The sequence below is a fragment of the Lissotriton vulgaris genome, chromosome 3_1 (genome assembly GCF_964263255.1).
Source record: "Lissotriton vulgaris chromosome 3_1, aLisVul1.2, whole genome shotgun sequence".
In the NCBI taxonomy this organism is placed as follows: Eukaryota; Metazoa; Chordata; class Amphibia; order Caudata; family Salamandridae; genus Lissotriton; species Lissotriton vulgaris.
In genome coordinates, this window is record NC_141689.1 from 1,313,838,549 (window position 1) to 1,313,852,888 (window position 14,340).

Sequence of the window (14,340 nt, forward strand, 5' to 3'; positions counted from 1 at the left end):
GCGCTCCAAGGCACTATTTGCCTTATGGCCAAAAAGACGAATGCCATCAAAGGGCATGTCCATCAGAGTGTTCTGGACATCCCCTGAAAAGCTAGTTGTCCTCAACCAGGCATGGAGCCGAAGCGATACCGTCGTGGAAATCGACCTGCCCAGTGAGTCGGCGGTGTCCAGCCGCCAACGTATGGTTAACTTTGCTGCGTCTCTCCCGGCCGCAATCGCCTGTGAAAGAACTACCCGGGCCTCCTCCGGGCAGTTAGGCAGTACCTGCGCAACTGTGTCCCACAGAGAGTGGGTATGACGGCCCAAGAGGCATGCAGTGTTCACCGACCACAGCCCTAAGCTGGCAGATGAAAACAGTTTCTTATCAAACTGATCCAGCTTCTTGGATTTCCTATCTGGTGGTGCGGTAGGGAACGTGCTCTGGGATGTAGAGGCTTGGACAAACAAGCTCTCTGGGGTGGGGTGTTGAGTTAGGAAGAGGGGAGTCGCCCAGAGCCGGGCGATGGCGTTGGGCCACGGTCCTATCCACAGGAGCCCCTGTGTTGGGCCTGGACCAGGTGCCCAAAACAACGGCAGACAGTGCTTCATTAAAGGGCAGCAATGGCTCCGAAGAGGTAGCCGCCGGTTGGACCACTTATGTCAGGAGGTTAGTCCTGACGACCACCGTAGGGAGTTCTAGGTGGAGAGCCTCGGCCACCCTACGCAACACCACTGCGTAACTGGATCCATCCTTCTTAGCCACGGTGGGAGGAGACAGCATGACAAGGTAGGTGAGGTGTCAAGACCACTGGCCTCCCCCAAATCCTCTGCCCAGTCCCGATCATAAGCACAGTCCTGTGCTAGAGGGTCCTCAGACCCCTCCCAGTCCTCTGAAGTCTGTGGAACAGGCTCAAAATATGGAGGAGGGACATAGGGCACAAAAGGGCCCATCGGCGTCGGTATCGGCGTCTGGCGACGTCGATCCGGCAGTGTCCGGGCTGATCCTGGGAACGACGTCGTCCCGAGGAGAGGGCGACGTCTGAAGCCGTGCCGGGGAGATCAGCGCCGGTGGAGGTGTCACTAGGTCAACTGGCGTCGATCGGGATTCGATCCCGGATCCTTGGGGGGCCTGCAGCGCCGGGGCCGCCGAAGATGGCAAAGCAGGAACCCAGTTGAGCCCGCAGGCGCACCGGCGGGGCCAGACGGCCCGAAGAGTGACGATGCTTCTTTGACTTCTTCTTGGAATGCTTCAACTTACCTGACCCAGAGTGCGAAGACTTCGATCCAGAAGAATGACGGCGACGACTCCGCAAGCGGCTTATCGACCTCCCACGGGACCGGGACCTCAAGTGGCACGGACCAGACTGCCGGACTTCAAGCAACTTTTGGGACAGCTCCCGCAAAGTTTTCGCGCCATGGCCCAGCAGTCGGGGCACGGCTTGGGGTTGTGGTCGCGCCCCAGGCAGTAGAGATACACGCGGTGTGGGTCTGTCACCGACATCATGCGGTAACAGTCTCCACAGTTCTTGAACTCGGGCATCCCAACGACACCCGGAGTCGATCGGCTCGAAAAGATGAGGTAAAAAGCCTAAAAAAACTCAGTCAAAAAGTGATTGGGGGTACTTGCTCTTCCCGGAACTGCGCTTGCTGGTGTGGAAAAAGAAAGAACTGACATCAGCGCACGTCTAAGTAGCTCCGGCGACGTCATCCTGACGCCAACTACGCATGCGGAGCCGCACGTCGACACCTACCGACGGGCAGGGGTACTGCGGACGAAAAACTTTCCGGATCCAGTCTGATGCCTGGGGGTAATTCTAAGGTAAGGAATCTATCACTACGTGTTTCTTTCAGATACAAAAATTATATTCCGTTTACGTTAAATGAATGGTAAATATCTGCTGTGTTTTATTATCATTTCTATTTATAACCATCAATGATCTATACCTATTTCAAATAAACTATATTTCCTGCCACATTTATTACTATCACACTGTCATCTTGGCTTAAAAAATCATACTACAGAACCAGAGAGCAAGGACAACTTTTTATTGCTACCAGAAGAGCATTCATGGGTACAATGGATTTGACAGCAGTACCTTCCACAGACTGCCGGGAGCGATCAAGGAGGAGGATAAGGCAATGCAGGAAAAAGAAATGTGCATTTAAATTTAGTACAAGCTTTAAAAGTTCCATTTGGTTAGAAGGAAGCAACAAAGGGGATTGCCACATGTTAAAATTAAAGGGTAATACAACCGTTTGCAACAGTTGAACAAGTTGCAACAGTTGAACTTTGTGCTATAACAAATAAGACGTTAAAGAAATACATTTTCACCTGCTTAAAGTCAAACATTTGTTTCAAAGTATGGACTATTAATTGATGTTAACGCTTTGCCAATTAAGAATATAAAAAGAAAAGGTAATTTTCTGCAACCATATTTCGTACTTGGCAAAAGTAGTGTAAGATTAGCATACCAACTTTCTTAACTTTAGTGTTGAAAACATTACAATTGAGTGATCAACCTTTGAAATGGTAAATGAACACAACTGAGCTACTCGCAAGAGAAACTTGAAAAATGTAGGCAGTAAACATCAAACCTAATTACATGTCTAACCAGTGCAGTCCACTAACATGTCAGACACTTGGCCAGAATATTTTGCAAATCATTTAAAATCCCTTAAAATATTATAACAAACAACTTTGTACACCAAAGTAATTTTTTTGTCTATGAATATTTTGTAGTGACAGATAAGAGTACTCTTCATGCACAATACACAGAAAGAGGAGAGTACGTACAGGGAAACGGGGTTGAATGACAATTAAGCTAAATTGTTTGGATGCGTGGTAAATGTGAACTCTGGGAGAAAGGTTACATTACACACACTGGCGAAAAAACACTGGAACGGACAGGGGACCAGAAAGTAAAACAATTCGCTACTTTTTTTGTTATTTGGTTTTTGGGTCTTTTGTCCATTTTTTTTATACATATGTTCTTTTATAATTGTTTTTTAAAACTTTTTTATTAGGTGCTTAGGTAATAGTTGAACTATAATTAGAAGCACAAGAAAACATGGAAAATAGATTGCTCCCTTTTTTAGCCTGGGCAAGGTATGCCCTTCAAAAATTCTGCCTGATATTGGATGTTGTAAAGTGGAGAGAAAAAAAAGTCTTCTACAATGGGTCTGCTGGTTACTTTGTGGCTACATGACTGAGACAGTCTGCAAAGGTGGACATGGGGAAACACTGCCCTCTTGCCTTGATAAGACAGTACCACACCCTGCAGCTACACCTTCCATTCCCCCAATCTCAGCAGTGATGTCTTCATTGTAGAGTCGTTTGATTCCATCGTAGAAGTCGTCCACTTCCATTTCTTCAACTTTGCGCTTAGCAGAATTTTGTTTACATCCAGCAGGGTCTGGCAGGCGTCGGAAGAGTGCTGGACCGTTGACTGGCACTTCTGGTCGGTTGTCTTTGGGTACTCTGGGTCCTGAAATAGAGGAGGGGTGGCATCTAAACACTCCTCTATTGCAGGTGACCAGGGTTTGCTTAAGGGGATCATAGATGTATACAGCATTGGGAGGCAGGCAAGCCTTCAGGTTGGAAAGATGTAGTGCCACAAGCTCTCGACAATGGATCAGCTGTGAACTGTCCATCTGGATATAAAAGAAAGGATACAGAAAAACAAATGAAGGTTAACACAATTACGTATTCTCATTAAAAGATCCTAGTTGTATTAATCCTTTTTGGGAGAAATTACCATTGAGAAAGAATTACTTTTAAGGTAGATTGTAAAACATTTAGGACACACAGATGTATTTTGTGTGTGCTTGCGGCTGGTATCCACAATACTAACAACGTGCTTAGAAAGAATATGCAAACAAGTGGATGCAATGTAAGGCATAGTTTCAAAGACCTACAATCAGATTTTTGATCTCGTTGTAAAACATCATTGTGGCAACCTGAGGTGCTGAATAGAGTTTCTGCACTATGCAAGAGTGACAAAGAAGTGTAAGATGGCATGAGTGAAATGGGCAAACGCTGTTACCTTCACTTTCTGCAGCAACTCGAGAGTGAGAGCAAGCCAATCAGGACGGAGTTTTTCAACTTCCAGGCTGATTATAGCCAGTGCCAACATGGAACCCTTGAACTGCAGAAGTTGGGAGCAGGCCATGCATTGCAACAGTTGGGTGGTGAGAACTGCCACATGTTGGGATGGGTTCATCATTGGCAAGCCAGCTATCAGCTGAGAATTGACGCTCAGGGCAACCGCATGGAACTGGAAATAAAAGACAATTAGGAAAAAGTTGCAAGTACAGCTTTTAGAGGCAGTGTGTTTACTTAAGTGAGTAACTACATATTACTGACATTTGGATGAGAAATTCAAGTCCTGGCAAGCCAAGCAATAGCCTACATGTGTGTGTGGGCCTACAAACAGTGTCCTACTTCTTGCTACGACGTCAAGCTGAATGGCAAATTATGATGAAGCAAGGTCTCAGTAAGCCCTGGGAATCATGCCAAGACCACGACAGAGACCACAAAAATCCACTGGTCTATACCGAAAATCTTGCACTGCTGATTTAGGGTGGCCGGAAACTTACAAGCTGGTTTCTTAGTTTTGACCGGCAGTAGGTCCTATGTGCCTGAATGACACGGACCATGGCATTGCACTTGATGGGAGGAAAATACAATCTGAAGTTTGCATTAAGGTGTAGGGCACTGTGGATATCAATAGGTATAACAGATGTCATAATTAATCATTTGATACATTCCTATAGTTGACACCGACAATTTTACAAATTGATAAAAACAAGGTAACATTCCAAACTCAACCACTAACAGAATTATTTACAGCATGTAAATTAACACTACAAACCAAACTAGAAAAAGCAACTGCAACCACAACATCTGGAATACTTTGGATTTCCCACCCCTCACAAGCAGTGTTGCCTTAGAAGTAAATGTGGGCAGTCAGTTTTTTCATACTAACAAATACAAATGAATGTTTCTTGAAATATACATTATATTCACACGTTTTTACTAAACCACGACAGGCATAAACACTGCAAGGAAATCTACACTTTTAAAGTCCAGTGACAACAACTTCTTAGTGGTACCTGCTCAACATTCGCCATAACTACCAGCTAACATGAGGTACACTGCCCTACTCTTGGTTTATTACTTTAGTTTAGGGCACCTTTTCACACTAATTCAGCATCTATGTTAGGGACGGCAGGGCCAAAACAAACTCAGGTGCTTTTGCCAACAGCTAAAGGCATCGTGGGAAAAAACTACTGCCCTATTTGTAACATGTCTAACTGTAACTATTGATGCAAACATTCTTGATGAATGTGGCCTGGGTGCATGAGTGCTTGTGCGCCCAAACAGACACACAGACACAAACAGACACAGATACACACACACACACACACACAGACACACACACAGACACACACACTACTGTTAAAGATTTTAGGAATAATTCTGCAATTCATGATCCCCCAAGTGAATGTTTACGATGTAGACAGTTCATGATTTAGATTGTTTCTACCCATTCATTTTTTATAAATGTTCTTCATTATTTTAGAAAAGGAAATCGTGTATTACCTTCGGATCTATTGCATATACCCTACAAAATGAGCAGTTGGGTGATCATGCTCATATCTGAAGTCTGATTGTTCAAACAAACACCCCTTCAGTAACACATGCTCTGAGGAAGATTGATGGAGACAGTGATTGGCTGCTTTTGAGTCGATATATTGCTGCAATAAGGACAAACACTGATGTAAGAAATAAAAAGGAAATAAGGGTGGTTCTATTGCATTTTAAAATCTGCATTGAAGCTCCACCATAACAATGGCTTTATATTTAGATGCATTGTAAAGAAGGGTTGGAAATACTGGCAAAATTGTCTTTCAATTTGTCATCAAACCAGAAAACTTGGGAATCTTATCCTCAATAACACTCCTGCTAAGATAGTCTCATATTATTGCAAGTCTGTAAAGTTCTCTCACAGGAGCCCTGACTGCTAGCAAGCAAGCTCCAGAAAATGCTAAAATCAAGCAATTTTCAGAAGGTGTTATAATAAGTGTTAGACTGTTAGTCCTGGTACCATTGGGGTGAGTCTCGCTTCGGTTTTATTCTGTTGTCTCCTCTGTTTTTATATGTTTTGCTGGTTTTAGATGCTTTGGGCACTGTGCCACTGCTATTCTGTGCAAGTGCTCCCTATTGTTAAGTATTGTAATGGATTAGTGACTCCATGATTGGCTTGTTTGATTTACTTGTCAGACCCTAGTACAGTGCACCATGTGTGCCCAGGGCCTGTAGATTAAATGCTGTTAGTGGGCTTGCAGCACTGATTGTGCCACTCACAGAAGCAGCTGGTAAAATGTGTCTCAGGCCTTCCATTGCAGAGCCTGTGTGCAGTTTAGTACTGCCATGTCGACTTGGTAAGTGCACCCTCTTACCAGTTCCTAAACCTTCCTCTTTCTACAAGTTAGCCACCCCTAAGGTAGGCCCGAGGGCAGGATGCATTGTAAGTAAAAGGTAGGAAATGCCCTGTTGTGCGTGGCATGTCCTGGTAGTCAATTACAGCAAATGTCATTTTTCACTATTGCAAGGCTTCCTGTCCCCATAGGCCAGAATGGGCAGTTTGATTATAACATCTTATAATCCTAACTGACCCAGGGGACATGGTGGAAAAACGAATTTTGTATGCCTGAATTCAGAATGTTAAAATACACCTTTTAGTGAGGGGGATTTTTACATTCTGTGTTTGAAAATACCCTTTTGGAAAGTAGGTACTTTCTCACCTAACCATCTAGCCTGCCTCTGCTAGGTTGTGTATTGCATGTCTGGTTTGTGAGTGACAGGAGGGCTTAAGCGCCAGCAGTCTGATGAGTCAGGGCTGGGCTGAATAGGGCCTTGGCTGAATAGAGAAGTGGGGGGGTGGAGATTTCCTTTCACTCCCCTGAGCCCTCATAGAATAGAGATGGGGAGGAGATTTGCTTTCAGCTACCTGGGCCAGGTCTGCTTTCAACAATGCTGTTTCCACCTCCTGCCAGCAAGCTGCACAGTACTGGTTTTAACTAGGAACAGGCACACTCTGCCTTCAGAGGACAAAGGATTTACTTGTATAAAAATTGGGGCCCAGACCCCAAGACTTTAGATCACTTCTGGAAATCAAGACGGACCTTTGCCAAGGAGAAGAAATCAAGGGATTGGGATGCAGTGGTTACTTAATTGCCAAGGAAAGGGGAAAGACCTTTTATTGAACTTTCATCATCTTGAAGAATCTCCAAGGGCTTGAACTGTACTTGCCCCCTGCTGAAGTTTCAGGGATACAAGACTTCACCACCAGCTCCACCCTGAATTCCCTTGCTGGAGATTCTGTCCGCAGATGCCTGCGTATTGTTGGGAGCTGGAAGCGCGACTCAACGAGAAGCGTGACGCCATCGCAGCTGTTGCCGTCACATCATAAGAGAAGCGTGACGCCGCCGCAAAGGTCGCCGCTGCATTACCGGCAAAGCGCATCTCTGTCGCAGCTGTTTGGTGTCGCATCACCGAAGAAGCGTGCCACCACCGCAAGGGTCGTCGTCGCATCACCGGAGAAGCCTGTCGCAGGGCCTGCCGCGGCTCAGAAGTTACAGAGTTCGCCGCACGGCCGTGCACGCATCGCCTTCACTTTGTCGCATCACATCAAGGGCGCCATCTCCTCGTATCGCACCAGATCGTCGCAACGCATCTTGTCACATCGTAACTGGAACACAGTAAGATCGACGCATCACCACCTCTCTGGTAAGGAACAGACACATCGCCTACTTTGCACAAGCACTGAGGAACAGAAGCATTGCTTTCCCCGAAGCAAGGAACCGGCGCATCACTCTCCCTGCGACCCTTTTGTTTGTTTTGCGTTACGCATTTAAGGTACTTTGTGAGTAACGTGTTGCATTTACCATCAACTTTAAACTAAGCTACTTCTACCATTTTAAAATCTATTTTGGATTACAGAATTGTGGATGTTTGTCATTTGGGTCTTGCATTAAGTCTATTTAAAGATTACTTATTTTTATAAAATCTGTGTGGTGTCCATCTGTAGTGTTTTCACTGTATTACTGTATGTGTTCACAAATGCTTTACACACTGCCTCTGAGATAAGTCTACCTGCTCGTACCAAGCTACCAAGGGAGTGAGCAGGGGTTATTTAGGAGTGTAGCCCCCTTACCCTGACTAGAAGGAAGGCTCCCTACTTGGCCAAAGGTACCTACCTCTGCCAACTAGAGACCCCCAGTTCTAACAATAAGTAATCTGGAGGAATTGCCACTAGGAAGCAATTTACAGGAAGGGCCTTTAAGAAGCAATCTGCAGTAAAGGCAGTTGGAAATCAATATTTAAAAAAGATTCCTACAGTCCAAACATAACTTCTGTACATGGTATTTCAGTCCATGCAGAGCCTGAAAAAATAAATAAGACTACTGAGATAAAACACAGAAAGGCTAAGGTAATGTTATATTTAGGTAAATAGGTCAGTCACATTAACGTTTAAAAAAAAATACAAAAAAACTGAAATTTACCAGTTAAAGTTAGCAGAGCTAACTATAACTTGCGCCCCTGCCATGCACTGATCATGACCTCACATATTACATCACTCCTAACATGTTTCGTGATATCATTTTCACATCACAGATGACATCTCAAATGACATAAGGTGCAAATCTGTTACGCAGTTTTTGCTGTAGCCAGGTCTAAAGAAGTCTATGGAAAATGGATGGGGATTTTGTGTGTTGCGACCCCTTTTTCTCTGCCCCCGCTAGACAAATCACCCTGAAACTTTCCATGCACAAACTAGTCAAGAAGTAGCAGCTTTTTTAAACGTTTCGAAGAGATTTGTCAAACTGTGCCAAAGTTATTAGCATCACAAAAAACACATTTCCTATGGAAAAGCCGAACTAACTATAACTACTCAGTGGCGACCGCCACTGCATAATATATCTATCTATGAAACTAAAAATTGCAACTGACTTCCAGAGAGGAGGGTGGGACATGTTATGAAGGGTTAAATTCACGCTCTACCATCTGATCACCAAAAAGAGCACTTCTTATCTGCCTTGATGGCGAAAATGTCACATATGGCAATACCAGAGAAAACCGGAAAATATGCTTAAAACCCTCAATTTTTGCTATGCATGATCAGCAAATGAAATCCCACAAATTCCCTGAATCCTGGGGTTATAGTCCCAAGGCAAAAGCCAAAAAGACATGCCTTAGGCTAACAAAATGCGCTAGGCCCACAATAATGTTAAACATGCATTTCTGTTGCACTGAAAACAGCGAGGTAGATTGAGCCATCACAAAGTACAGTAACTTTCCACAGTATCAGACCAACCCACACACACACCTAGGCCAGACTAGCTGGTACAAGTTGGTACATCTTGAAATATTGCTGAAATATTATTTTGAAACATAGCTTGCACGAAGTAAAAGCCGCAACCTCTCGCAATAGCAGTACCTGTCATAAGTTCCGCTCTCACATATATTTTTAGAGATATGTACAGGACAAAACGTTCTTTGTTTATGTTCTGCGGTCAAGCATGGTCAACCAACCATGGGGACACCTAACCCTTTCCAATGTCCTAGGACACATGCTGTTAGGCCATCTTTCCGATGTCCTGGGACACATGCGGTTAAACCACCTGCACCGAAAGTGCGTAAGCAAGGGCGTCATCATAGGACCCTGGTTCCGCATTTTTAGGTATATCAGACCCAACCGTCAAATTTGAATTCAGAACTCTCCAAGCTGACTTTTTGGGTGGTTCTCTGGTCGACCGACTATCTGATTTGGGACTGCCAAAACCTACTCTACCAGGTGATGCCTTCCTGAATAAGATAGCATTTCAATCTTCTTAATTATCTTAACTTGACAAGTGCTATTTCATCCATACCCAATTCCTTGCATTATAAGGTGTCATTTTAGTATTAGATCCTCTAGGGTTCTTCTCCCTAGACAGGTGCTTTAAGGCACTAAGCCTGCTAGAAATGTACTCTGTGTAATCCAGCTAAAAATTCAATTGTGCCTTTTAATCTTAGCCTCTGATATTTTATTCTTGCTAGAATACTTAAACCTGCAATGATGTTTCTCTTCAGGAAAGTTGTGTGTGGACAAAGTATTTTCTTGAACAGGATTTAATGCCTCCTTAAAGCCTCCATTTTACACTGGAAGTTATATTTTAGTAGATAGTCACTTCTGTTCACTTTGCAGCATTATAGAAACAATTGATATCTTGCATATTTTCTGGCAGAGTGAAGCCAGGCTTTCTTAAAGAGTGTTCTTTAGCAATATGCCTTATTGATATACATGTGTGTGTGAAAATAAACGTGCTACTCCAACTTGAAAAGTCGTCATTTCACCTTATTGTTCCTTCTTTACCAGTGCCTGATTGAGACGGTTCTTCAGACAACAGTTGAACGTGGCCACACCCTCAAGGGAGCTCGAAAGGGCCTCAAGTTTCCCTCTCTCACATGTGAATCTACAGCACTACATGCAACAAACAGATGCTTACAGGATAAGTAACATAATTTGTTTGTAGAATGCGTGGCTGTAGATGCACAGTACTCACCTAGGCAGTGGCTATCCAGTTGATGGTTAGCTCATTCTTAACTCTGGCAAGTGGGTACTCCATGCCCTCTCCACTGGCTATCAATCCTGTACCCTTGGTTACAGGGAGTAGCTCTTAAGTCTTAAGGTACTTCTTCTCAACCATAGTGCGGAAGGCTTCAGTATACATCAGGGAAGGTAATTCCCCCCACTGATACTAACTTCCTGCACAAATGCCAGTGTGTAAGGATGGATGTGCTTCTTAGCATCTAGGTCTGACTCCCAAACGTCCAAAGCTGCTATGTTGAACGCAACCGGTCCCTCACGGACACCTTCCCCCATATGTACATCCTTGCTATCACAGACGTGGCTGTGTCAAGTTCCTTCTCTTGACAATCTCTCTTGTAATGTCCCACCTTGTGCCACTAAAAAAAAGTCACAACATTGGAATTAGAAGGGCTTCCTTGCCTTCCCTTCTCAGTATGCTTCTTCCTGGACACACTATTTCCATTACCATGTCTCCTGGGGACTCCTCGAATAATGACCCTTTGGTTTGGAACCAGTTTCTGGAGAGTTCTTCTCCTCCTTTGGCTTACATCTGTGCTGGTCCAGCCCTTTGTTTTTTTGTTGTTGTTTTTTTTTAAACCTTTATTAGTGACAAAATAAAGAGTACACAGCTTCGCGCCTACAACCTGCGGCTGCAGGCCGGCAGCTATCAATGAAAGAATCATGAGTGTGTTTACCTCTAAAAAGGCAAGGCAATAGTGATTTTACACAGCATGCCGCCTACAACCCTGCTGGGCCGGCTGCAATGTAAAGTTGGTATAATCTGTTGAAGGGTGCATTATCACGACAGTAAGGGAACACGATATATGCAAGCAGTATATACTTGAGGTTTCTTTTATCATTTATAACAAACTGCAAAAAACCAACATAAACTGTTCCCTCCCATGATTTACCACCATACACAGTATGTGGTATAAAGGACCTTGAGGTGAAGAGCTATAGAGCGGTACCTTTTATGTCGAAAATTGACCCTCGTCAGGGATGTTACTCAGCACCCGATGAACTCTTCTAGCTGACATGGGAGGGAGGGGGGGGGGAGGTATTCCATGATCCAATCTGTGAGGTTAACAGTGTGCAAAGTCCTTGGATGCTGTGTTACTTATAACATTCTAGTGTAGTGTGTAAACAATCTGGTAATGAGGACGAGCAGCTCATCAGCCATCCGCCGGGTAGCTGACGCTGGTAAGATATATGGTCTAGTCTCCAGCAATCTCAGAGGAGAGTACAGTGTCTTGGGTTATTCGCCCCAGGGCCTAACATGCAGGCTGGTCTATAAGTGGGATGATGCATAAGGGGGGAGGGAGCACGCTAGACGCGGCTAACTAGATATCTGGGTCAGGTCTGAGTAAGGGAGACGGGTTAGTTTAGCTCGTTTCTCTGTGACTTCCCGCCTCTGGCGAATCCTCGCCCTGCTCACGAAGGAGATATGCAGTGAGGGGGCCCCATAGGTCCTTAGGACGTGACTTATGTGGTAAAAGTTCAGCATAATTGTGCAGTTGATCCTGCCAAGTAGACATTGTGTTCAACCATATCTTGAATTTAGGCGCCCGACCCCGTCCCCATCTACATGCCACATGGCGTTTAGCTAATAGGAGGCCTAGCGCGAAAAATTTCCTATGTGATTTTATCGCTGGGGCCGATTGGCCCAGTAGGGCAACCTTAGGACAAGGAGCGATGTCAACCCCGATCATGTCAGACAATGCCTTAAATATCTCGTACCAATACACCGCTACAGCAGGGCACGTCCAAGCCAGGTGGAAGAAGTCTGCACCCTCGCCCTTGCATCTGAGACAGTTGTCATTGTCTCGAAGTCCGAAGCGGAACAGTTTGGCAGGGGTTTAGAAGATTCGGTGTAAAAATTCGAAATGAATCAGTCTGAGACGCGCATTGCCTGTCATAGCATTGGTGTGCGAGCAGCTTTCCTCCCATTGTTCGTCCGACAACGGGGTGTCTAGATCGCCGTCCCAATCGCATTGTGCTTTTAGTGGTGGGGGTGATGGGGCAGACTGCGCATGTTTATATAGCATGGATACAACATGTCTCGGGGTGTCTGTTTGTAGGAGGGCATGTAGGGGCGCCATAGTATCAGGCTCATCAGGGAAACTGGGAGTGACCGCCTTAACATTTTGACGAAGCCGAATATAAAGGAACGCATCCATCACTGAGGGGGTGTTATCCCCAAAGAATTGAGCCGATGTTCGAAATTGCCCCTGGAGGTATAGATCGCCCCACGTATGAATCGCCAATTTCGTGAGCATTTTACGGCCTATCTCCTCACAGGAGACGCGTAGTCTGGGGTCATGCGCCAGGGGCATACAAGGTGAACATAGAAACTCGACCTTCATGTGATCCGCTAGGCGCTTCCAAGCTGTACCGTGCAGTCAACCGTGGTTGGGTCCCGGTCTGTGACACGCGCTGCAGTGTATAATTATCCCGACGGTTGTACGGGCCTCATATATCCGTCTTCCACCGCCAGGTGGGCCATAAAGGGAGGAGGATGAAACCAGTACGCAACGAAGTGGCCCTGGGCACAGTCATAATATCGTTGAAAGTTTGGAACATCAAACCCGCCTTGATGATAAGGTAACATGAATGTCTTCAGACTGATCCTGGCCTGTTTGCCACCCCATGTGAGCCGTGATAATTGGGAATTGAGGGCGCGGAAGAAGTATGAGCCAGGACTGTACGGTATGTTAGTAAAAAGATATAGCAGCTTGGGGAGAACCACCATCTTGATCAGGGAGATGCGCCCCGCCATTGAAAGTGGGAGATGGATCCACTTAGTGATGGTGTCGGTCAATTTATCCAGGACAGTACCATAATTAGCTCTAATGAGAGCCTCCTGGTTTCTGGACACTGTGATACCCAAGTATTTTATTTCCTCAGTCTACCATATTAGGGGGTAGTCCAGGGGGAAATGCAAGGTCGTATCCGTAAGGGGAACAGAGCAGACTTCGACCAGTTAATTTGTATCCCCGATATGGCCCCGAATTTGGTGATTTCGCGCAGCAGGGGGTTGAGGTTTTCTTGCGGTTTGTGAACATATAAGGTCATGTCATCAGCATACAGTGCGACGAGCAGCTGACGCTCCGGGTATATTAGAGAGTGGTGATTGTAATGTTGTCGGAGCTTAGCCGCCAAGGGCTCAATGGCTATCGCAAAGAGAACTGGGGAGAGCGGGCATCCCTGCCGGGTACCCCTAAGGATCTCAAAGGGTGCTGACCGAGAGCCATTGAGCAGGACTGAGACACGAGGATTACAATATAGCAGTCGGATCCAATCAAGAAAACTATAGGGGATCCCCATCCGTTCCAGAAGGGCCAGAAGGTAATCCCATTCCAGGGAGTCGAACGCCTTTGTGGTGTCTAGGAAAACTGCAGCAGCTTCGCAGCGAGGATTAATGTCCTGCAATACAGCCTGATGGGTGCGCAGGTTATGTGACGTTGCCCTATTTGGGACAAATCCCGCTTGGTCAGGCAAGACCAGACGCTCCATCAATAGGTTAAGGCGTGACGCAAGTACTTTCGCTAATATTTTCACATCGGTATTGAGCAATGAGAGAGGTCTGTAGGAGTCGCAGTGCTCCGGAGGCTTGCCTGGTTTCAAAAGAGATGTTATAAGGGCTTCCCGCATAGTGGCCGGCAAAGTACCTTCTTCAAGGGCCGAATAATAAACTTGCTGCAGTATTGGAGCGAGTAGATGGATA

The 14,340-nt window shown here is 45.4% G+C and overlaps 1 protein-coding gene across 3 annotated transcripts in view; it reads right to left on the minus strand.

Moving 5' to 3' along the window:
- Positions 1-2,010: 2,010 nt before the first annotated feature.
- The window catches only part of CCNI (cyclin I), a 581,782-nt gene continuing 569,452 nt past the window's right edge, over positions 2,011-14,340 (minus strand). For all 3 annotated transcript variants that reach the window (XM_086961793.1, XM_086961794.1, XM_086961795.1), the window contains 2 exons: positions 4,023-4,253; positions 2,011-3,630 (listed from right to left, as the gene is read on the minus strand). In XM_086961793.1, coding sequence (XP_086817919.1) covers positions 3,178-3,630; positions 4,023-4,253 — 684 coding nt within the window. In that variant the 3' untranslated portion in view covers positions 2,011-3,177. The remainder of the gene's footprint in view (positions 3,631-4,022; positions 4,254-14,340) is intronic.